At 37.1% G+C, this 26,966-nt stretch overlaps 1 protein-coding gene across 1 annotated transcript in view; it reads left to right on the top strand.

Annotated features, from left to right (window-relative positions):
• Window positions 1-26,966, top strand: part of LOC102180560 (ATP-binding cassette sub-family A member 3-like) — a 268,750-nt gene that overhangs the window by 220,535 nt on the left and 21,249 nt on the right. The window contains exons 22-23 of the mRNA XM_018039865.1: window positions 7,628-7,789; window positions 10,408-10,586. Coding sequence (XP_017895354.1) covers window positions 7,628-7,789; window positions 10,408-10,586 — 341 coding nt within the window. The remainder of the gene's footprint in view (window positions 1-7,627; window positions 7,790-10,407; window positions 10,587-26,966) is intronic.

Here is a 26,966-nt window from a genome sequence, read left to right on the forward strand (position 1 = left end):
GATGTGAAATGCTGGGCTGGATGAAGCACAAGCTGGAATCAAGATTGCCAGGAGAAATATCAATAACCTCAGATATATAGATGACACCACCCTTATGGCAAAAAGTGAATACGAACTAAAGAGCCTCCTGATGAAAATGAAAGAGGAGAGTGAAAAAACCGGCTTAAAACTCAACATTCAAAAAACTAAGATTATGGCATCCAGTCCCATCACTTCATGACAAATAGATAGGTTAGCAATGGAAACAGTGACAAACTTTAGTTTCTTGGCTCCAAAATCACTACAGATGGTGACTGCAGCCATGAAATTAAAAGGTGCTTGCTCCTTGAAAGAAGTTATGACCAACCTAGACAACATGTTAAAAAGCACAGATATACTTTGCCAACAAAGATTCATCTAATCAAAGCTATGGTTTTCCGGTAGTCATGTATGATTGTGAGAGTTGGATCATAAAGAAAGCTGAGTGCCAAAGAATTGATGCTTTTGAACTGCAGTGTTGGAGAAGACTCTTGAGAGTCCCTTGGACTGAAAGGGGATCTAACCAATCAATTCTAAAGGAAATCAGTCCTGAATATTCTTTGGAAGGACTGATGTTGAAGCTGAAACTCCATTACTTTGGCCACCTGATGCGAAGAACTGACTTATTGGAAAAGATCCCGTCTGGGAAAGACTGAATGCAGGAGGAGAAGGTGATGACAGAGGATGAGATGGTTGGATGGCATCACTGACTCGATGGACATGAGCTTGAGCAAGCTCCAGGCGTTGGTGATGGACAGGGAAATCTGGTGTGCTGCAATCCATGGGATCACAAAGAGTCAGACACCACTGAGCAACTGAACTGAACTGATGGCAGTTCTATATCCAGTTTTTTAAGGAATCTTCACACTGTTCTCCTGTACCAGTTTGCATTCCCACCAACAGTGTTAGAGGGTTCCCTTTTCTCCACACCCTTTGTAGCATTTTTAGACTTTTTGATTATGTCCATTCTAACTGGTGTGAGATGATACCTCATTGTGGTTTTCATTTGCATTTCTCTGATGTAGAGCATCTTTTCTGCCTGTATGTCTTCTTTGGAGAAATGTTTGTTTAGGTCTTTTGCTTACTTTTTGATTGGATTTTCCATTTTTTCTACTATTGAGCTGCATGAGCTGCTTGTGTATTTTGGAGATTAATTATTTGTCAGTTTTTCATTTGCCATTATTTTCTCCCATTCTCAGGGTTTTCTTTTCATTTTCACCTTTCTTATAGTTTCCTTCATTGTGCAAAAGTTTTAAGTTTATTTAAGTCTCATTTGTTTATTTTTGTTTTTATTTCCATTTCTCCAAGAGGTGGGCTTAGAGGATCTTGCTGTGATTTATGTCAGAGAATGTTCTGCCTGTGTTTTCCTCTAAGTGTTTTATAGTTTCTGGCCTTCCATTTTTATCTTTAATTCATTTTGTTTTTTGTGTGTGTGTGTGAATGGTATTAGAAAGTGTTCTAATTTCATTATTTTACATGTAGTTGAACTGTTACCCAATGAACTGTTGCCCATGCCACTAATACTGTATATTAACACATTATATGGAATTTAGAAACATGGTACAGATGATCCTACATGCAGGGCAGAAAGGAGACACAGATGTAAAGAACAGGTTTTGGACTCAGTGGGAGAAGGCAAGGATGGGATGATTTGAGAGAATAGCATTGAAACATGTATATTACCATATATAAAACAGATGACCAGTGCAAGTTTGATGGATGAAGCAGGGCACCCAAAGCTGGTGCTCTGGGACAACCCAGGGGGTGGGGGTGGGAAAGGAGGTGGGGGTGGGGTTCAGGCTAGTGGGGGCACATGTATACTTGTGGCCAGCTCATGTTGATGTATGGCCAAAACCAACCCAATATTGTAAAGTAATTATCCTCCAATTAAAATAAATATTTTTTTAAACAAAGAAGTAAAACTGTCACTGCAGATAACAGCATACTATACTTAGAAAACCCTAAAGAGACCACCATGAAACTACTAGATCTTATCAATGAACTTGGTATATTTGCAGTATACAAAATTAATGAACATAAATCACTTGTATTCCGGTACACTAAAAATGAAAGACCAGAAAGAGAAATCAAGGAACTGATTCCAATTACCATAGCATCAAAAAGAATAAAACACCGAAATAAATAACTTACCTAAGGAGATAAAAGACCAGTATGCATAAAACTGTGACACTGATGAACGAAATAAAAGATGACACAAACTGATGGAGAGATATGCCATGTTCTTGGATTGGAAGAACCAATCTTGTGAATATAACTATAATACCCAAAGCAATCTGCAGATACAATACAATCCTTAGCATATTTCCAGGGGTGTTTGGCAAAAAGTAAGTTAAAAATGTTTACAATTTGTATGGAAAAACAAAAAACAAATAGCTAAAGCAATCTTGAGAAAGAAAAATGGAGCTGGAGGAATCACGTCCCTTGACTTCAGATTGTACTGCAATGTTATGGTCATCAAAACAGCATGCTGGTTTGATCTCCTTGCTGTCCAAGGGATTCTCAAAGAGTTTTCCTCAGCACCACAGTTCAAAAGCATCAATTCTTTGGCACTCAGCCTTCTTTATGGTCCAACTCTAACATCTGTACATGAATACTGGGTAAACTATAGCTTTGACTATACAGACCTTTGACAGCAAAGTGATGTCTCTGCTTTTTAATATGCTGTCTACATTTGTCATAGTTTTTCTTCCAAGGAGCAAGCATCTTTTGATTTCATGGCTGCAGTCCACCATCCACAGTGATTTTGGAGCCCAATAAAATAAAATCTGTCACTGTTTCCATTTTTTCCCCATCTATTTGCCATGAAGTGATGGGACTGAATGCCATGATCTTAATTTTTTAAATGTTGAATTTTAAGCCAGCTTTTTTACTCTCATCTTTCATTCTCATCAAGGGGCTCTGTAGTTCCTCTTCACTTCTTTCCATTAAAGTGGTATCATCTGCACATCCGAGGTTGTTATAAAATGTAAACTGTCCCATAAACCATTCAAAAATTAAGTTATTAATTAAAAGTCTTCTTACAAGGAAAATATTAGGCCCATACTGAAGTTTTATGAAACATTCAAAAATGGAATTCTTATTTAATGCAGACCCTTCTAGAGAATAAAGAGGAGGGAAACAGCTTTTCTACCCATTATATGAAAATAGTATAAGTTTGACAACATAAATGGAAAAGAATAGAAGAAAGGAACATTATAAGATAAAATTACTCATAAATACAGATGCAATATTTTGAACAAAATGCTGGAAACTGAATTCAGTAAACTATAGAAACGGTAACTAACTTTGACCAAACTAGATTTTTGCTAGTAAGGACAGCAAGGAGATTAAACCAGTCACTCCTAAAGATTAGCACCCTTGAGTATTCATTGGAAGGACTGATACTGAAGCTGAAGCTCCAATACTTTGGCTACCTGATCTGAAGACCCGACTCACTGGAAAAGACCCTGATGCTTGGGAAGTCTGAAGGCAGGAGAAGGGGATGAGAGAGGATGAGATGGTTGAATGGCATCACTGATTCAGTGGACATGAGTTTGAGCAAACTCTGGGAGATAGTGAAGGACAGGGAAGCCTGGTGTTCTGCAACTGAGCAAATGAACAACAAAAACAATGCAAATTATATACTCAAATGATAGACTCAGAAAGTATATTAATATAATTCACAATATTAATAAGTTAATGAACAAAATATAGATATATGCAAAAATATCATTAAAACATCCAACAATGATTCCTTATAACTTTTCTTAAAAGTAAAGTAAATATTTCCATAACCTCATAAAAGGCATTTGCAAAAAACAATGAATATCATACCCAATGCTAAATCATTAAAATGTTCCCTGAAAATCAACCTGACATCTAATGTCTTGATTAGTGCAGTAATAGATTAAAAACTTTTTAAAAATAGAGAGAAATTAAATTGTCATTACTCAGACATGACATAAAAGTCAAGGTATTGTTATTAGTGACATTGAGAATGTATAAAGAGGCAAACCAAAACTGCAGACAGCAATTCTGCTTTTCTCTAGATCCTAGAAAAGGCCTGTTCAGTCATTATGCACAGGAAAGCTGCAGGGATTGTTTATCATTTGTGCCCAGTCTGTCTGGTTGATAGTCTACTCTTGCTGATTAATACACATGCTGAACTGGGAGATAAATATTTTAAAACATTATCCATTACAGCATATTTTTCTCAGCTTTTTTTTTTTTTTTTCTCACCTCGCTCAAATGGTATCTTTCAACAGTTAACTGGGTGAGGAATCATACTACTTTTTTTAATCTGGGAAGATTTTCCTCTGCTCCTTAAAGGTGAGGGGCTTATAGGTACTATACAGAGCAAGACTAATACTTCAATATATTGCATTAGCCACTTATATTTTTATTGAAGAATAAGTGATTTACAATATTATGTTGGTTACAAGTGGACAGTATAGTGATTCAGTATTTTTGCAGATCATACTTCATTATAGTTTATTAGACGATAATGGATATAATTCTCTGTGCTCTAGAGTATGTTATTGTTGCTTGTCTCTTATATATGTAGCAGTTTGGTATTCGTTAATACCATAAACCTCATTTGTCTCTCCTCTTTTCCTTCTGCACTTTGGTAACTACAAGTTTGTTTTCCGTATCCATGAATCTGTTCCTCTTTTGCATACACATTAATTTGTGTTATTTTTCAGATTCCACATATGAGATATATACTGTAGTATTTGTTTTTCTCTGACATTTCACTAACATAATATTATCAAGGTCCATTAATGTTGCTGCAAATGGCAGAATTCCATTCCTTTTATGACTGAGATATATAACAATTCCTCTGTTGATGGGTGTTTGGGTTGCCTCTATATCTTGGTTATTGTAACTACTGTTGTCTTGAATGTTGGGGAGCATGCATCTTTTTGAATTAGTGTTTTCTTTTTTTTTTCTGGATATATACCAGACAGAGGAATTACTGGATCATACAATAGTTTCATTTGAAGTTTCTTGAGGAACTTCTATACTGTTTTCCTCAGTGGCTGCACCGATTTACATTCCCTCCAACAAGGTACAAGGGTTCCCTTCTCCCATATTATCACCACCATTTGTTATTTGTAGACCTTGATGAAAGTCATTCTGACCCATGAGAGGTGACATATCGTTGTTGTTTAGGTTTGAATTTCTCTGGTTATTAGCAATGTTGAACATCTTTCCAAGTGTCTGTTACCACCTGTATGTCTTCTTTGGAGAAATGTCTATTCAGATATCTCCTGCCCATTTTTTTTTAATTGAGTTGCTTGTTTGGGGGGATACTGAGTTGAATGAGCTGCTTTTTATATTTTGGATATTAACCCCTTGTCCATCACATCATTTGTAAATATTTTCTCCCATTCCATAGGCTGTATTTTCACTTTGTTGATGGTTTCCTTTTCTGTGCAAAATATTTTAAGTTTAACTAGATCTTGTTTATTTTTTTTATTTCTTTTGCCTCAGGAGTCTGATCCAAGAAAGTACCACAGTGATTCATGTCATAATGTTCAGCCCATGTTCCCTTCTAAGAGTTTTATGGTTTCAGATCTTGCATTTAGGTTTTTAAATCATTTTGGGTTTTATTTTTGTATATTGTGTGAGAGAATGTTTTAATTTCACTGTTTAATTTGTGGCTGTCCAGTTTCCTCACTTGTTAAAGAAATTATCTTTTCTCTTTTGTTCATTCTTGCCTCTTTTGTTGCAGATTAATTGACTGTATATGTATGGGCTTATTTCTAGGCTTCTTGCCTGTTTTTGTGCCAATACCACACTGTTTTGATGAGTGTGATTTTGTGGTATAGTCTGAAGTCTGGGAGGGTTTTATCTCCAGATTTATTGTTTTATCTCAAAATTGGTTAGGCAACTTGGGATCTTTAGTGGTTCCATATGAATTTTAGAATTATTTGTTCTAGTATTGTGAAAACTGACATTTGATAGGGATTGCACTAAATCTGTAGATTGCTTTGGGTAGTATAACTATATTAATAATATTAATTATTCTAATCCCAGAGCAGGGGATGTCTTTTCATTTCTTTAAATAATTTTTGATTCCTTTTTTCAATGTTTTATAGTTTTCAGAGTATCCTGTTTAAAATCACATAAAAAAATTATAAGGAGTAAATGTAACCAAGGAGATGAAATGACACATTACTTTTAGCATGCTTTCTTGCTTGGAGAATTTCATGGACAGAGGATCCTGGCAGGCTACATTCTATGGGGTTGCAAAGAGTCAGACACGATTGAGTGACCTACACTTTCCCTTTATTCAATAATAAAGTGGCCTGTCAATGTCCAGAATTATTATTTCTGGCCACCACATTTTGGGTCTAAACTAATTTTCATCCTCTTTTAACATGCTTGGTGTGACTTGACCACTTGGAAAATTTACATCCTAAGAACCTCATTTATCCTCTATCATCTTTGCTCATCACCTCTCTTTTGTCAGTATCTTACAAATATTTTTTGCTCAGACATATTTTATCATTATTCCCAAATATCTGAACTCAATCTTAAAGTCTTAATATCTTAACCTATAACTACTTTTATATTTACTCATGTATGTTCATCAACTATTATACATATGGGCTTCCCTGGTAGCTCAGCTGGTAAAGAATCCGCCTGCAATGCAGGAGACACCAGTTTGATTCCTGGGTCAGGAAGATCCCTTGGAGAAGGATAGGCTACCCACTCCAGTATTCTTGGGCTTCCCTGGTGGCTCAGTCAATAAAGAATCTGCCTGCAATTGCAGGAGATCTGGGTTCAATTCCTGGATTGGGAAGATCCCTTGGAGAAAGGCACGCCTACCCACTTTAGTATTCTTGCCTGCAAAATCCCCATGGACAGAGGAGCCTGGTGGGCTGCAGTCCATAGGGTTGCAAAGAGTGGTCACTAAGCACACAGCGCATTATACATATTAATTTAATATTTAGAGAAATCTCAGTTTTAGGGATTCCCTTGTGGCTCAGATGTTAAGGAGTCTGTCTGCAATGCAGGAGATCTGGGTTTGATCCCTGAGTTGGAAAAATCCTCTGGAGAAGAGAATTGCTACCCACTCCAGTATTCTTGCCTGGAGAATTCCATGGACAGAGGAGCCTGCTGGGCTCCAGTCCACAGGATCAAAAAGAGTTGGACATGACTGAGCAACTAAGCATGAACACACAGTTAGCTTTAAGTTTGGTTCTTTGAAAATATACCTCCTTTGAACTTTTAAAATGTTCCTCTATCTCTTTCTCATTGTTGAGTATGAGGCTAATTTCTCATTATGACTATTTTTATTGATCATATAGGATAAGAAATATGAGAAATAATCAGTATAAGTTTACTGTTCACATCAAGTGACAGAAGAGAGATAATATGGACGTCAACTTTCCCAACAGGATTTTCCAGTTTTGTAATTATCAACACAAACTACACTACAAGATATCAGAGACAGTATACTTAGTGGCAAGAGATTTACAAGGATAATATTATGGCTTTGTAATTTTCTCAGTTTAGTTTGATCAACTTAGGGAGATTTTGTTTTCCTGGGACAGTTCATTTCATATTAACCACGCTAATGTTATTATCTTTTTAAACACAGGTAAAGAAGCTGCTTCTAGAAGCATCCTGCTTAATGCAATGATGGTGTTACCTATACATAATTTTGGGATGAGCATCAGCCGGCATTATGATATCCAGCACACAAAATTGGCATGTGCCTCACAGGGAAAGGTTTCTCCCATTATGAATTGTAGTAAAGCAGGTAAGTATCTTAGGCTACCCAAGGCTCATCAGAGTTAAAACTAGTCAACTAATTATTGCATGTGAATAGCTACATTATTTTGAATCTTCACAGTTATTCAAGTTCTGTCCTAGTCTCTCTTTGAACTAAAGCTTATACAAAATTGAATAACTTATTCTGTTATACAACTTGTACAAGTTAGAGCTAAGATTCACCACTCATATGCATAGTGCATTTTTCTCATGAGAAATGATAGCCATGGATAAAGAAAATGGAATATTATTTATCCACAAATGAGGAGGAAATCTTGCCATTTGAGACATTACAAATATACCTTGAGAGCATTACGCCTAGTGAAATAAGTCAAACAGAGAAAGATGAATAACATATTATTTCACTTATAAGTGGAATCTTTAAAAGAAACTCATGGATAACAAACTGATGGTTGCAAGAGGCAGGGGATGTAAGGCTGGGCAAAATGGGAAAAGGGATTTAAAAGGTACAAACTTCCAGTTATAAAATAAGTAACTCATGGGGATGTAATGTACAGAATGATAACTGTAGATATTTATACTGAATTGTATAATTGAAAGTTGCTAAGAGAGTATATATTAAAAGTTCTCATCACACACAAAAAAGCAAAAGTATATGTAGTGATGGATATTAATAAGACATTGTGGTGATCATTTCTCAACATATACAAATATCAAATTATTATGTTACATACCTGAAACTAATGTTGTATATTAATTATATCTCAATTCTAAAAAGACTGAAGAAATTCATGCCAAGAGATATCATAATTAAACTTTGAAAACTAGAGAAAAGCAGCTATAGAAAAAAATGATACCTTATCTATAAAGGCAAAACAATTCCTCTAATTTATAGATTTCTCATCAGAGAGCATAAACACCAAAAGAAGCAGCACATTATTTTCAAGTAAATAAAAAACTGTCTACTCAAAACTTCATATAGATAGGAAATAACTTTCAAGAATGAAGGAGAAATCAAGACATTTTCAGATGAAGAATATCTACATAAATTTGTTACCTCTAGAAGTCCTGAAAGAATGGCTCTAGAGATTCTATAAACATAAATGATTGAATAAAGAATTTTGAAGCATCAAGAAAAAAACAATGAAAAAAATAAAAATATGGTGGACACTATATACTTTCTCCTTTTGAGTTTTCTCAAGTTTGGTGTTTAAAGCATAAGTGGTAACAGTGTATGTTCTCAGTGTGTATAGTTGGGATATTTAAGACAGTAATAAATGGGGGTGTTAAAGAGATATAAATCATGGGAAAGTTTTTTACACTTCACTCAGACTGGTAAAAGGAAGAACATCATGATTCTGTAAGCTATGTATGCATAAAGTAATGTCTCGAGTGATAACTACAAAAAGTACATCCAGTGATAAATGGGCTTCCCATGTGACGCTAGTGGTAAAGAACCCACCTGCCAATGCATGAGACTGAAGAGATTCAGGTTTGATTCCTGGGTCAGGAAGATCTCCTGGGTGAGGACATGGCAACCCTCTTCAGTATTCTTGCCTGGAGAATCTTCATGGACAGAGCAGCTTGGCGGGTTACCCTCCCCAAGGGCACAAAGAGTCAGGCACGATTGAAATGACTCAGCAGACATGCACGCATGCACAATTATAAACTAGAAGGAAAGAGTGAAAGAAAGGAAGAAAGTAAAAGAGAAAAGAAAAACTATGATGCAGTTGAAGTTTAAAACTGGGTGAAAAATATTACTTGTTATATAGATATTTTCAGTTTCTAAAAATTCAACGAGTCCTATACTTAGGTGGATTTCCATGTATGTGTATCACATTTTAATATGAAGTTTTTTAAAAGTAAAAAAGAAATTTGATCTTTATCGCTTTTATGAATCTACAGCTTTCACTATCATGAATTCAAAACCTTGTAATTATAAAGTTTTCTCATAAGGAATTGGAAAAGTACCAGCTTTTAGGCATTTACAACTGAAGTTTAAATGTTAAGTTACAACTAACTTTTAAACTTTAACCTTTAACTGTTATAGGTTAAAGTGTATATGTAGCACACTACCAGGTGATTTTTCTGCTCCTGCTCCAATTTTCAAAACCTCCATCTCAAGTATTTTCAGAGAAAATAATATTTGAGGGCAAGGAGAGTCTCTGCCACTACCCAGTACTCTGGTTACTGTGAGTGGGCATTCACCCAATGATTCTGACCATCTATGTTGGGAATGGATGCCTAGAACTATAGCAAGACAAAGTTCATGCAATTAAAGGTTTTGCCTCCATTAATGGATTTTGAGGGCTCAGCTAGTAAATAATATGCCTGCAATGCGGGAGACCTGGATTCAATCCCTGGGTTGGGAAGATCCTTAGAGAAGGGAAAGGCTACCCACTCCATTATTCTGGCCTGGAAAATTCCATGGACTGTACAGATTTTGGGCTGCAACGGATTTTGAAATATTTTGCATGACATACAAAGTTATTTAAACATACAATAAATACATTAATTTTGAGCTTATTTGATAATCATTCCTTAGTACTTCCTATCTGTTGACTTTTTAATGTTTGCTCCTCGAATTAACTTTTTTTAAAATTAACTTTTAAAGTAAGTCCATATTTTATTTGTTGTTGTCATCAGTAACTGAACGTAGTATATATACCTTGGAACGTGATGCAGTTGGAAGATACTTAATTGCAATGGCTGTCACAGGACTTCTTTTCCTCCTCTTGATATTCCTTCTGGAGACCACCTTGTGGAAATTGAAAACCTTTGTGTTTCGCTACATTTTGTTTGGTATTTTCAAAAACTACAATAAGGTAAGTATCTTATTGAATCAGAGATATTTCTAAGACCAAAAGCATGTCTCTATCTGCCTAACTTCATTACTAAGATATAGGAATATAAATCACTCCATGTTGCCTGGGATCGATATGAATCAAAGATGTTTATCATAATTTGAATTTTGGTTTCTAAACTTTATGACCTCTACCAGTCAGAACTTGATACTGTAAAATATTTTGACCATAATAGAAAGCTTTCCCTTGAACATCTCCTGTGTCAGAAAACCATTCCCTCCCAAAATTGCTCATTCACCCTAACTTGATCCCTGTGTAGTTCTAATAAACTCCCAAGTGATATTGATTCTGTTGGCCTACAGAATGCATATTTAATAGCATATCTCTATTGCAGTTGTTTTCAAATGTTGGTATTAGTCAAAATCTCCTGGACTCTTTCTTAAAGTATAAAATTTTGGTCTGTGTTCTATTGCTAAATAAAGTCTATATAGAAAAATCTGTTTTATATCTATATATCAACCACAAACAAAAAATTAAATATAAAATTATGTCATTTGAATAGCATAAAAACATTCAAATGGTGTTATTTGAATTAAAAAAAATACCCAAGAATAAATCTAACAGAAGTTATGTAAGATATTTTCATGGAATATTACCAAAAAAACAATTGAAATATTAAAGAAGACCTATATAAATGAAGAAATATGCCATGTTCTTGCTTTGGAAAACCCAATCATGGGGAGATGACAATTTTCCCTAAATTAATCTAAAGATTTAATGCAATCCTAATCAAAATCCTGTGTGTGTGTATGTGTGTGTGTGTATGTAGAATGATCATCTGATCAGTTGATTCTAAAGTTTACATGGAAATATAAAGTGATTTAAAAATGTACACAGAAATGCAAAGTGTTAAGAATCTCCAAGGAAATATTGAGAAAGAACAAATATGGTAGACATATACTACCATATATGTGTTTTTTAAACTAGTAATTAAGGCAAGAAATAGAGAAATGTAACAGAAAGAATAATTTTTTCTTAAAGTGTAGTTATCTGCATAAGCTCAGAGTTTTAGAAATGCAACTTTTCAGGCACCATCCCTGACCTACTGAATCGGAAGATTTGGGGTTGGAACCCATTATTCTTGTTTTAACGAGCCATTCAAGTAATTCTGTGCATGCTAAAGTTTGAGAACAATGGAATAAAATGTCTAGAAATAGATGCACAAATATGACAGAATTGACACAAAATGCAATGAAGAGAGGGTGTTCTTCTCAATGATGCCGACTCAATGGATTTCCATAAGCACATAGTGAACTTTGATTCCCGTCTTACTTCATACAGGTTGGTTTTAGTTTACAACTTTTATACATCTAAATGTGAAAGATAAAGCAATAAAGCTTTCAGAACAAAAACATAGCAAATATAACCATGATAGTGAAGGCATAATCATCAAAAGACATCGTTAAATGAGTCAAAAGGCAAGTCACACAGAGGAAAAATATTTTGAATTGAAAATCACTAATAAAATTGGCAGAAAATCCAATTTGAAAATGAGCAAAAGACTTGAATACTGACTTTACAAAAAGGAACATACAAATATGCAGTCATTTAGCTCAGTCGCTCAGTTGTGCCCGACTCTTTGTGACCCCATGAATCAGAGCATGCCAGGCCTCCCTGTCCATCACCAACTCCTGGAGTTTACTCAAACTCACGTCCATCGAGTCGGTGATGCCATCCAGTCATCTCATCCTCTGTCATCCCCTTCTCCTCCTGCCCCCAATCCCTTCCAGCATCAGAGTCTTTTCCAATGGGTCAACTCTTCACATTAGGTGGCCAAAGTATTGGAGTTTCAGCTTTAGCATCAGCCCTTCCAAAGAACACCCAGGACTGATCTCCCCTAGAATGGACTGGTTGGATCTCCTTGCAGTCCAAGGGACTTTCAAGAGTCTTCTCCAACACCACATTCAAAAGCATTAATTCTTCAGCGCTCAGCTTTCTACACAGTCCAACTCTCACATCCACACATGACCACAGGAAAAACCATAGCCTTGACTAGACAGACCTTTGTTGGCAAAGTAGTGTCTGCTTTTGAATATGCTATCTAGGTTGGTCATAACTTTCTTTCCAAGGAGTAAGCGTCTTTTAATTTCATGGCTGCAATCATCATATGCAGTGATTTTAGAGTCCCAAAAATTAAGTCTGACACTGTTTCCACTGTTTCCCCATCTATTTCCCATGAAGTGATGGGACCAGATGCCATGATCGTTTTCTGAATGTTGAGCTTTAAGCCAACTTTTTCACTCTCCTCTTTCACTTTCATCAAGAGGATTTTGAGTTCCTCTTCACTTTCTGCCATAAGGGTAGTGTCATCTGCATATCTGAGGTTACTGATATTTCTCCCAGCAATCTTGATTCCAACTTGTGCTTCTTCCAGCCCAGCGTTTCTCATGATGTACTCCGTGTAGAAGTTAAATAAGCTGGGTAACAATATACAGCCTTGACATACTCCTTTTCCTATTTTGAACCAGTCTGTATTTCTAACTGTTGCTTCCTGACCTACGTATAGGTTTCTCAAGAGGCAAGTCAGGTGGTCTGATATTCCCATTCTTTCAGAATTTTCCACAGTTTATTGTGATCCACACAGGCAAAGGCTTTGGCATAGTCAATAAACCAGAAATAGATGTTTTTTCTGGAATTCTCTTGGTTTTTCCATGATCCAGTAGATGTTGGCAACTTGATCTCTGGTTCCTCTGCCTTTTCTAAAACCAGCTTGAATATCTGGAAGTTCACAGTTCACGTATTGCTGAAGCCTGGCTTGGAGAATTTTGAGCATTGCTTTACTAGGGAAAGCATATGTAAATGAACAATATCAACAGTCATTGGTAAGCGCAAAGAATGCCACTGAGAGATACCACAATATACACATAAATATACTAAGTGTTGAAGAAACAGTACAACTGGAACCATCAAACACTGATGTTGGGAATATACACTGATACTCCATTAGAAAATTGTCTGCCATTATCTTCAGGAGTCAGATAAAGATAGCAGAATAAGAGTTTACTTGTTCCCAGAGAAATGCCAAAACCACACCTACAACTGTCTCCAATAGTAACCTAAAGACTAGCAGAACAAAATTCGTATAGTTAAGGATATATAGAAAAGGCCACATCAAGATGGGTAGGAGGGGCAGAGATACGGGCTAGCCAGACCCTACATGAGGAATATTACCCCAAGAAGTAATATTTAAGGAGGAAGGGGTTCAAGCTCCACATCAGGCCCACCAGCCCAAAAGACCTGCACTAGGAAGATAAGTCCCCATAATGTCTGGCTTTGAGAATTGGTGAGGTTTATAACCGGGAGAACCAGTTGGCTGTGGGAAATCAAAACTCCCCTCGTGAGGAGCTTGTATACAAACTCAACTTTCTCCATGTCCCAGCACTGAGGACTTGCAAACACCTGGATCATATAAGAAGGAAATTAATTGATTAATTTTAGGGCATATACCAGAAGAGTAGGATCTGGTGGAACTATCTCAAAGAACAGAAGTGCTAATGGATATCATATGTTTTTAGTCTCCTACTTAGCTGAGTTAGTGGGGATCATTTCTGTAATTCTACAGATACATAACTAACATTGTGTGCTACACCCCAGCCTTATGCTAAGTGCCAGCCCCGCCCAACCCAGTTCCCCTGCTCAGCCCTCAAAGTGGCTCTCACTCCACCCTACCTGGCACCCCTCCAAATCATCTCCCTTTCCTGGAGACCAGCCCTACACATCAGCACCCTTACAATGGTCACAGCTAGGCCTCACAACCAGCCATACTGAGGGGCAATCCTGTTCACAAGCACACCTACAGTAGTTGTGACCAGGTCTCAGACAGTTGGGATGGGGACCAATCAGTCTGCAAGGGCATTGCAGCAACTTCCAAGCCATGCAGCATGCCTTCAGGAGTTGTGGCCCAATCAAAACAGGAAGGCATGTTAGTATACATAAAGATACCCCTAGAGCACCTGGCCCTGATGACCAGGGGGAGTTGTTCCACTGGGATTCACTGGACACCAGTGGTCTACATAACACCACTCTTTCAAGACCTAGTGCTATATCTGATATACCCAATACAGAGAAACAGAGAGTGAGGCAAAATGCAGAGACAACATGACAAAACCTTATAAAAAGATCTAGATGAAACAAAAATAAACAATTATTATATAAAGAATTCAAAGAAATAGTCATAAAAATCCTCACCAAACTCAGAAGAATGGATGAAATCAGTAAACTTCAACAAAGAGTTAGAAAATATAAAAAAAGAAGCAGTCAGAACTTCAGAATACAATAATAAATGAAAATACACTTGAGTAACTTAACAGCACACTAGAGGATGCAGAAGAATGGATCAGCAATCTAGAAGACAGGGCAGTAGAAATCAGCCAATTGGAATAGCAAAAAAGAAAAAAAATTTTTTTAAATGAGGGCAGTTTAAGGGACCTCTGAGAAAACATTAAACATAATAATATTTGCATTATAGGGATTACAGGAGGAGAATTAGGGGGCAGAAACTCTATATGAAAAAATAATGGCTGAAAGTGTTTCTAAATTATTGAAGGAAACAGACATCCAAGTGCAAGAATCACAGAGTCCCAAACAAGATGAACCAAAAGACATTCATGCCAAAATACATTTTACTTAAAATAACAAGAAGTAAAAGTGAAGAGTCTTAAAAACAGCAAGGCGGGGGGGTGGGGGGTGGGGGGGACTCGTTACATACAAGGGAACCATCATAAGATTATCAACTGACTGTTCAGCAGAATCTTTACAGGTAAGTAGAGACTGATGCCGTATATTCAAAGTACTGAAAGAAAAAAAATAACGAATAATACTCTACCTGACAAGGATTCATTCAGAATTCAAGGAGAGAGAGTTTCCCAAAGAAGTAAAAGTTAAAGGAGTTTATCACCACAAAACAAGCCTTACAAGAAATAGTAAAGAGACTTCTTCAGGTAGAAAAAACAGAAAATGAAAACTAGAAAAGGAAAATTATGAAAGGAAAAATGTCGCTAGTAAAAGAAAACATATAGTAAAGACAGTGGATCAACCACCTATAACAATAATATGAATGTTAAAAGACAAAAATAGTAAAATGGTATCTAAAACAATTAATTATGCAATATACAAAATTAAAAGATGCAAAATGCAACATCGAAAACATAAAATGTGAGGCATGATTGTACTTTTAAAACATATTTGAACTCAGGTGATCATCAACTTAGGCTGCTATATACATAAGTTGTTACATACAAACCTCATGGTAAACACAAACAAAAAAAGCTGTAATAGATATACAAAATTTAAAAGGAAGAAATATAAACATAACACTAAAGAAAGTCATCAAGTTACAAGGAAAGAGAACAAGAAAGAATCAGAGAACTAAACAGAAGACAACTAACAAAACAGCAATAAGTAAATACTATCAATAATTACTTTGAATATAAATAGAATAAATATTACAATCAAAAGACAGAGTAGTTGACTGGATTGTTTTTTAAAGACCCATATGTATGCAACCTTCAAAGACTAACTTCAGAGATAAAGATACACATACTGAAAGAGAATTGATGGAAAAGATTTTCCACGCAAATGAAAAGAAAGCTGTGGTAGCAATGATTATATATTTTAAAATTTACTTTAAAGCAAACACTATACTGAGATGAAAAGGTCATTACATAATTATAGAGTGATCAATACAATAAAAAGATACAACATTTGCAAATATTTATGTACCTAACAAAGGAGTATAGGTATAAAGCAAGATAATTCCAGTTGTATAAAACTAGAAGAGCATCTTTTCATGTGTTTGTTAGCCATCCGTATGTCTTCTTTGGAGAAATGTCTATTTAGTTCTTTGGCCCATTTTTTGATTGGGTCGTTTATTTTTCTGGAATTGAGCTGCATAAGTTGCTTGTATATTTTTGAGATTAGTTGTTTGTCAGTTGCTTCATTTGCTATTATTTTCTCCCATTCAGAAGGCTGTCTTTTCACCTTGCTTATAGTTTCCTTTGTTGTGCAGAAGCTTTTAATTTTAATTAGATCCCATTTGTTTCTTTTTGCTTTTATTTCCAGAATTCTGGGAGGTGGATCATAGAGGATCCTGCTGTGATTTATGTCTGAGAGTGTTTTGCCTATGTTCTCCTCTAGGAGTTTTATAGTTTCTGATCTTACATTTAGATCTTTAATCCATTTTGAGTTTATTTTTGTGTACGGTGTTAGAAAGTGATCTAGTTTCATTCTTTTACAAGTGGTTGACCAGTTTTCCCAGCACCACTTGTTAAAGAGATTGTCTTTACTCCATTGTCTATTCTTGCCTCCTTTGTCAAAGATAAGGTGTCCATATGTGTGTGGATTTATCTCTGGGCTTTCTATTTTGTTCCATTGATCTGTATGTCTGTCTTTGTGCCAGTACCATACTGTCTTGATGACTGTGGCTTTGTAGTAGAGCCTGAAGTCAGGCAAGTTGATTCCTCCAGTTCCATTCTTCTTTCTCAAGATTGCTTTGGCTATTCGAGGTTTTTTGTATTTCCATACAAATCTTGAAATTATTTGTTCTAGTTCTGTGAAAAATGTGCTCAACATCACTCATTATTAGAGAAATGCAAATCAAAACCACAATGAGGTACCACTTCACACCAGCCAGAATGGCTGCGATCCAAAAATCTGCAAGCAATAAATGCTGGAGAGGGTGTGAAGAAAAGGGAACCCTCCTACACTGTTGGTGGGAATGCAAACTAGTACAGCCACTATGGAGAACAGTGTGGAGATTCCTTAAAAAATTGCAAATAGAACTACCTTATGACCCAGCAATCCCACTGCTGGGCATACACATCGAGGAAACCAGAATTGAAAGAGACACATGTACCCCAATGTTCATCGCAGCACTGTTTATAATAGCCAGGACATGGAAACAACCTAGATGTCCATCAGCAGATGAATGGATAAGAAAGCAGTGGTACATATACACAATGGAGTATTACTCAGCCGTTAAAAAGAATTCATTTGAATCAGTTCTGATGAGATGGATGAAACTGGAGCCAATTATACAGAGTGAAGTAAGCCAGAAAGAAAAACACCAATACAGTATACTAACACATATATATGGAATTTAGGAAGATGGCAATGACGACCCTGTATGCAAGACAGGAAAAAAGACACAGATGTGTATAACGGACTTTTGGACTCAGAGGGAGGGGGAGAGGGTGGGATGATTTGGGAGAATGGGAATTCTAACATGTATACTGTCATGTAGGAGTTGAATCGCCAGTCCATGTCTGATGTAGGGTGCAGCATGCTTGGGGCTGGTGCATGGGGATGACCCAGAGAGATGTTGTGGGGAGGGAGGTGGGAGGGGGGTTCATGTTTGGGAACGCATGTAAGAATTAAAGATTTTAAAATTTAAAAAATAAAAAAAATTAAAAAGACAAAAACAAAACTAGAAGAGGACTTTAACATCCTGCTTGTTTTAATAGATAGACCATCCAGAAAAAAAATCAATGAAAAAACATTGGGTTTTCTGATAGCATCTTATGGAAAAACATAAACGAAATTTTTGGCCAACACAATACTTAAACAACAGGCAAGTTTGGCCTTGGAGTACAAAATGAAGCAGGGAAAAGGCTATCAGAGTTTTGTCAAGAGAGCGCACTGATCATAGCAAACACTCTCTTCCAGCAACACAGGAGATGACCACATGTGGACATCACCCATCTGGTCAATACTGAAATCAGATTGATTGTATTCTTTGCCTCCAAAGATGGAGAAGCTCTATATAGTCGGCAAAAACAAGACTGGGAGCAGACTATGGCTCAGATCATGAACTCTTTATTACAAAGTTCACACTAAATTAAAGAAAGTAGGGAAAACCACTAGACCCTTCAGGTATGACCTAAACTAAATTCCTTACAATTATACAATGTAAGTGACAAATAGATTTAAGGGATTAGATCTGATAGAGTGCCTAGAGAACTATGGATGGAGTTTTGTAATGTTGTTCAGAAGGCAGTGATTAAAACCACCCCAAGAAAAAGAAATTCAACAAGGCAAAATGGTTATCTGAGGAGGCCTTACAAATAGCTGAGAAAAGAAGAGAAGTGAAAGGCAAAGAGGAAAGGAAAGATATACCCAACTGAATCCAGATTTCCAAAGAATAGCAATGAGCAATAAGAAAGCCTTCCTAAGTAAACAATGCAAAGAAATAGAGGAAAACAATAGAACAGGAAAGATTAGACATCTCTTCAAGAATATGACAGATGCCAAGGGAAATTTCATGCAAAGATGGGCACAATAAGACAGAAATGGTATGGGCCTAACAGAAGCAGATGGGCGATGCCAAAGAATGTTCAAACTACTACAAAAGTGCACTCATTTCACATACTAGCAACATCATGCTCAAAATCCTCCAAGCTAGGCTTCAACAGTATGTGAACCTAGAATTTCCAGATGTATAAGCTGGATTTAGAAAAGGCAGAGGAACCAGAGACCAAACTGCCAACATCTGTTGGATCATAGAAAAAGCAAGAGAATTCCATAAAAACATCTACTACTACTTCATTGACAATGCTAAAGCCTTTAACTATGTGGATCATAACAAACTGGAAAATTCTTAAAAATATGGGAATACCAGACTGCCTTACCTGCCTCCTGAGAAACCCGTATCAGGTCAAGAAACAACAGTTAGAACTGGACATGGAACAGAAGACTAATTCAAAACTGGAAAAGGAATATGTCAAGGCTGTATATTGTCACCCTGCTTATTTAACTTATATGCAGAGTATATCCAGCAAAATGCCAGACTGGATGAAGCACAAGCTGGAATCAAGTTTGCCAGGAGGAATATCAGTAACCTCAGATATGCAGATGACACTACCCTTATGGCAGAAAGTGAAGATGAACTAAAGAGCCTCTTGATGAATATGATAAAGGAAAGTGAAAAACTAGCTTAAAAGTCAACATTCAAAAAACTAACGTCATGTCATCTGGTCCTATCACTTCATGGCAAATAGATGGGGAAACAATGGAAGCAGTGATAGACTTTATTTTCTTGAGCTCAAAAATAACTGCAGATGGTGACTGCAGCCATGAAATTAAAAGAAGTTTGCTCCTTGGAAAATAAGCTATGACAAACCTAGACAGTGTATTTAAGAGCAGAGACATTACTTGGCTGACAAAAGTCTCTATAGTCAAAGCTATGGTTTTTCCAGTAGTCATGTACAGATGTGCAAGTTGGGCCATCAAGAAGACTGAATACCAAAGAATTGATGTTTTTAAACTGTGGTTTTGGAGAAGACTCGAGATTCCCTTGGTCTGTGAGGAGATAAAACCTAAAGAAAATCAACCCTCAATATTCACTGAAAGGACTGAAGCTGACGTTCCAATATTTTGGCCACCTGATGCAAAAGTCCGACTCACTGGGAAAGACCTTGATGCTATGAAAGATAGAATTCAAGGGGAGAAGAAGACAAAAGAGGATAATATGGTTGGATGGCATCACCAACTCAATGGACATGAGTTTGAGCAAGCTCCAAGAGATGGTGGACAAGGAGCCTGGCATGCTGCTGTCCATGGGGTTCCAAAGTGTTGGACACAACTGAGCAATTGACCAACAACAAATACTTAAATGACAGCCTAGATCAGGTTGATTTAATAGACATATATGAAATATTCCACCCCAACAGAATTCCCCTTCTTTTCAGGTTCACATGGGACTTTCTCATGTTAGGCCACAAAACAAATCTCAGAGAACTTAAAAAGACTGAAATCACATCAAGAATCTTTTCTGATCACTCTGGTATGAAAATTAAAATGAATTACAAGAAGAAAATTATAGAAAACACAAGCATATGGAAGCTAACCAATATGTTACTAGACATCCAATGGATCAGTGAAGATATCAAAGATGAAATAAAGATGAAAATGGAAACACAATGCTCCCAAATATATGGATTGCAGCAAAAGCAGTTCTAAGAAACATTTTAGTGATATATGTCTACCTCAGTAAACAAGAAAAATCTGAAGTAAATAATCCCATCTCCCACCTAAAAGAACCAGAAAGAGAACAAATGAAACCCCAAGTTAGTAGAATAAATGAAATAATAATGATCAGAGTCAAAATGAATAGAAACTTTTAAAAAGTAGAAATCAATGAAACTAGAATCTGGTCCTTTGAAGATAAACAAAAGTGGTAAATATTTATCCAGATTCATTTTTTAAAACAGAGAGATAAAGTCCAAATGAAATCATAAAAAAAAGAAGAGTTACAACTGATACTTCAGATACAAAGGTTCACGAGTTTACTATAAACAATTACACAGCAGGAACTTGGACAATTTTTAAGAAAGAGATAAATTTCTAGAATCACACCATCTCCCAAGATTCAATCAGAAAGATACATAAAATTTTAACAGATCAACACTAATAATGAAATCAAATCAGTGTTCAAAAATACTCCTAATAAAGTCTAAAAACTAGAGGGAATCACAGGCGAATTCTACCAAATATTTAAAGAAGAGTTTCAAGAAAATTAGAGATACCAAGGGAACATTTCATGCAAAGATGGGCTCGATAAAGGACAGAAATGGTATGGACCTAACAGAAGCAGAAGATATTAAGAAGAGGTGGCAAGAATACACAGTAGAACTGTACAAAAAAGATCTTCATGACCCAGATAATCATGATGGTGTGACCACTAATCTAGAGCCAGACATCCTGGAATGTGAAGTCAAGTGGGCCTTAGAAAACATCACTACGAACAAAGCTAGTGGAGGTGATGGAATTCCAGTAGAGCTGTTTCAAATCCTGAAAGACACTGCTGTGAAAGTGCTCCACTCAATATGCCAGCAAATTTGGAAAACTCAGCAGTGGCCACAGGACTGGAAAAGGTCAGTTTTCATTCCAATTCCAAAGAAAGGCAACGCCAAAGAATGCTCAAACTACCACACAATTGCACTCATCTCACATGCTAGTAAAGTAATGCTCAAAATTCTTCAAGCCAGCCTTCAGCAATACGTGAACCGTGAACTTCCTGATGTTCAAGCTGGTTTTAGAAAAGGCAGAGGCACAAGAGATCAAATTGCCAACATCCACTGGATCATGGAAAAACCAAGAGATTTCCAGAAAAACATCTATTTCTGCTTTATTGACTATGCCAAAGCCTTTGACTGTTCGGATCACAATAAACTGTGGAAACTTCTGAAAGAGATGGGAACACCAGATCACCTAACCTGCCTCTTGAGAAATCTGTAGGCAGGTCAGGAAGCAACAGTTAGAACTGGACATGGAACAACAGACTGGTTCCAAGTAGGAAAAGGAGTGCGTCAAGGCTGTATCTTGTCACCCTGCTTATCTAACTTCTATGCAGAGTACATCATGAGAAACGCTGGACTGGAAGAAACACAAGCTGGAATCAAGATTGCCTGGAGAAATATCAATAACCTCAGATATGCAGATGACACCACCCTTATGGCAGAAAGTGAAGAGGAACTCAAAAGCCTCTTGATGAAAGTGAAAGAGGAGAGTGAAAAAGTTGGCTTAAAGCTCAACATTCAGAAAACGAAGATCAATGGCATCTGGTCCCATTACTTCCTGGGAAATACATGGGGAAACAGTGGAAATAGTGTCAGACTTTATTATTTTGGGCTCCAAAATGACTGCAGATGGTGACTGCAGCCATGAAATTAAAAGACGCTTACTTCTTGGAAGGAAAGTTTTGACCAACCTAGATAGCATATTCAAAAGCAGAGACATTACTTTGCTGACTAAGGTCCGTCTAGTCAAGGCTATGCTTTTTCCAGTGGTCATGTATGGATGTGAGAGTTGGACTGTGAAGAAGGCTGAGCACCGAAGAATTGATGCCTTTGAACTGTGGTGTTGGAGAAGACTCTTGAGAGTCCCTTGGACTGCAAGGAGATCCAACCAGTCCATTCTGAAGGAGATCAGCCCTGGGATTTCTTTGGAAGGAATGATGCTAAAGCTGAAACTCCAGTACTTTGGACACCTCATGCTAAGAGTTTACTCTTTGGAAAAGACTCTGATGCTGAGAGGGATTTGGGGCAGGAGGAGAAGGGGACAACAGAGGATGAGATGGCTGGATGGCATCACTGACTCAATGGACATGAGTCTGAGTGAACTCCGGGAGTTGGTGATGGACACGGAGGCCTGGCGTGCTGCGATTCATGGGGTCACAAAGAGTCGGACACGACTGAGCGACTGAACTGAACTGAACTAATACCTATCATTCTCAAACTAGTTCAAATAATTGAAAAGAACACTTCCAAACATAATCCATGAGGCCAGTATTCCCCTGATAGCAAAACCAAAAACACTACAAAGAAGGAATTACAGGCCAATATCCCTGAGAACATAGATACAAAAATCCTCAATAAAATATTAGCAAACTGAATTCAACAATGCATTTAAAGGATTTTACACATGATCCTTCACATGTAAGAATGAATGATGAATTTGGATGGTTCATTATTCACTGAATTAATGAATGACCCATCATTCATTTGTTCAGTATCTCCAAATCAATCAATATTATGTACATGTTAACAAAACCATGGGTAGAAAGCCTATGATCAATTCAGTAAATGCAGAAGAATCATTTGACAAAATCTAATATCTATTTATTATAAAAACACTCAATAGTTTGGGTATAAAGGGGACATATCTAAAATAATAAAAAGGCATTTCATGATAAACACACAGTTAATATCAAACTCAATAATGAAACACTGAAAGCTTTTCCTCAAAAATCAGGAACAAGAAAAGGATGTCCACTCTCACTTGTATTTAACACAATATTGGAAGTCCTAGCCACAAAAATCAGACAAGAAAGAGAAATAAAAGTTATCCAAATTGGAAGGGAAATGTGAAACTGTTAGTATCCACAGATGCCACTCTATATACAGAAAATCCAAAACACTATTAAAACTATAATAGACCAAAAACTGTCATAGCTAATAAGTGAATTCAGTAAAGTTTCAGGATAAAGATGAATACACAGAAATCTGATGCATTTCTATACATTATAATAATGAACTCACAGAAAGAGAGATTAAGATGGCCAGCAGAAACATAAAACGATGCTCATCATCACTAATTTTCAGGGAATTGCACACCAAAATCACATAGCAATATCACCTCATACTAGTTAGGTTGGCAAGTGATGATGTGGAGAAAGGGAACCCTCAGGGCCACTGTTGGTGGGAATGTAAATTGGTACAGTCAATATAGAAAACAGTATAGAAGTTCCTCAAAAAATTAAAAATAGAATTGCCATATGATCCAGCAATTCCACTTTCAAATATTTATCTGAAGAGAAGGAAAGCACTAATTCTGAAACATACATGCACCACTATGTTCACTGCTGCATTATTTACAAATCCAAGGTTTATAAGTCATCTAAGGAAACAGTGTCAGACTTTATTTGGGGGGGCTCCAAAATCACTGCAGATGGTGATCACAGCCATGAAATTAAAAGACGCTTACTCCTTGGAAGGAAAGTTATGACCAACCTAGATAGCATATTCAAAAGCAGAGACATTACTTTGCCAACAAAGGTCTGTCTAGTCAAGGCTATGGTTTTTCCTGTGGTCATGTATGGATGTGAGTGTTGGACTGTGAAGAAAGCTGAGCACAGAAGAATTGATGCTTTTGAACTGTGGTGTTGGAGAAGACTCTTGAGAGTCCCTTGAACTGAAAGGAGCTCAAACCAGTCATCCTAACGGTAATAAACTCTGAATATTCATTTGAAAGACTGATGCTAAAGCTGCAAGGAGATCCAACCAGTCCATCCTAAAGGAGATCAATCCTGGATGTTCTTTGGAAGGAATGATGCTAAAGCTGAAACTCCAATACTTTGGCCACCTGATCTGAAGAGCTAACTCATTGGAAAAGACTCTGATGCTGGGAGGGATTGGGGGCAGGAGGAGAAGGAGATGACAGAGGATGAGATGGTTGGATGGCATCACCGACTCGGTGGACATGAGTTTCAGTGAACTCCGGGATTTGGTGATGGACAGGGAGGCCTGGCGTGCTGCGATTCATGGGGTCGCAAAGAGTCAGACATGACTGAGCGAATGAACTGAACTGAACTGAACTGAACTGAAGTGTCCATCAATAAATGAATGGAAAGAAGCTATGATATACATGTGCATATGTCTTCCCAGGTCACGCTAGTGGCAAAGAGCCTGCATCCCAGTGCAGGAAACATAAAATATGTGAGTTCAATACTCAGGTAAGGAAGATCCCTTGGAGGAGGGCCAAGGGATCTTCCACTCCAGTAGTTTTGCCTGGAGAATCCCCTGGACAGAGGAGCCTGGAGGGCTACAATCCATAGGGACGCAAAGAGTCTGACACAACTGAAGTGACTTAATACACAAACACATAATATATTACTCAGCCATAAAAAAAAAAAAGAGTGACAGTGTCCTATTTATACCAAGGTAGATAGTCCTGGAGATCATTATGCTAAGGGAAATGTCAGATTGTCAATGTTGTTGAGTCGCTAAGTCATGTCTGACTCTTTGTAACTGCAAAGACTACAGCACACCAGGCTCCTCCACACTCCACTGTCTCCTGGAATGTGCTCAAATTCATGTCCATTGAGTCAGTGGTGCTATGTAACCATTTTATCCTCTGCTACCCCTGACAGAGGAGCCTGGCATGATACAGTCAGTAGATCACAAAAAGGAGAACTTTTGCCTCCAATCTTTCCCAACATAAGTCTTTTCCAATGAATTGACTCTTCACATCAGGTAGCCAAAATATTGGAGCTTCAGCTTTAGCATCAGTCTTTCAAATGGATATTCAGAATTTATTACCTTTAGGATTGACTGGTTTGAGCTCCTTTCAGTTCAAGGGACTCTCAAGAGAAAACCATAGCTTTGACTATATGGATCTTCACGAGCAAAGTAATGTCTCTGTTTTTTAATATGCTGTCTCATTTTGTCACAGCTTTTCTTCCAGGGAGCAAGCATCTTTTAATTTCATGGCTACAGTCACCATCTGCAGTGATTTTGGAATCTAAGGAAAGAAAATTGGTCACTGCTTCCACTTTACTACTGCTGCTGCTAAGTCACCTCAGTCATGTCCGTCTCTGTGTGACCCCATAGACGGCAGCCCACCAGGCTCCCACGTCCCTGGGATTCTCCAGGCAAGAACACTGGAGTGGGTTGCCATTTCCTTCTCCAATGCATGAAAGGGAAAAGTGAAAGTGAAGTCGCTCAGTCGTGGCAGACTCTTAGCGACCCCATGGACTGCAGCCTACCAGGCTCCTCCGTCCATGGGATTTTCCAGGCAAGAGTACTGGAGTGGGGTGCCACTGCCTTCTCCATGCTTCCACTTTATCCCCATCTATTTGCCATGAAGTGGTGGGACTGAATCCCATAATCTTAAATTTTTGATGTTGAGTTTCAAGTCAGCTTTTTCATTCTCCTCTTGCACGCTCATCAAGAAGTTCTTTAGTTCTTCTTCACTCTCTGCCATTAAAGTGGCATCAACTGCATATTTGAAGTTGTTGATATTTCTCCTGGCAATTTTGATTCCAGTTTGTGATGGAGACAATTACTATGACCTCGCTTGTTTGTGGGGTTCCATGGTGGATCAGTAGTAAAGAGCCTGCCTGCTAAGGCAGGAGGTGTGGATTTTGTCCCTGGGTCAGGATGATGCCCTGGCAAAGGAAATGGCAACCCACTCCAATATTATTGCTTGGAAAATCCCAAGGACAGAGGAACCTGGCATGATACAGTCAATAGATCACAAAAAGTCAGACACAAATTAGCGACTAAACAATATACTTATATGTGGAGTCTAAAAAACCAAATGACAGAGACTCAACACAACAAAAACAGACTCATAGAGGCAGAGAACAAACTGGTGACCACAAGAGGCAAAGGTGATCATTGCATGGCAGGGTTCAGAGAAAAAGACAAAGACAAAAAGATTGAGGTATAAAATTCCAGTTTAACACATGTAAGAATTAAAGATTTTAAAATTTTTAAAATAAAAAAAATAAAATAAAATAAAAATGAAAGGCAAAAAAAATAAAAATAAAATTCCAGTTTAAAATAAATGTCATAGGTCATAATGTACACTACTGTGAATACTGTCAATAGTATTCCAAATGCTTTGTATGATGACAGATGGTTACTAGATGTTGTGGTGATTAATTTGTAATGTATATTAATGTGAAGTTACTATGTTGTAGGGGGCTTCCCTTGTAGCTAATGTGAAGCTGACATGAAGCTAATATATTTTCTAACTATATTTCAAAAGAATAAAACATTATTTTATATGCATATGAAGTGTGCAAAACTAAGTCCTACAAGCTTCCCTTCTAAGTATAAATCC

This window comes from Capra hircus, chromosome 25, assembly GCF_001704415.2.
Source record: "Capra hircus breed San Clemente chromosome 25, ASM170441v1, whole genome shotgun sequence".
Classification (NCBI taxonomy): Eukaryota; Metazoa; Chordata; class Mammalia; order Artiodactyla; family Bovidae; genus Capra; species Capra hircus.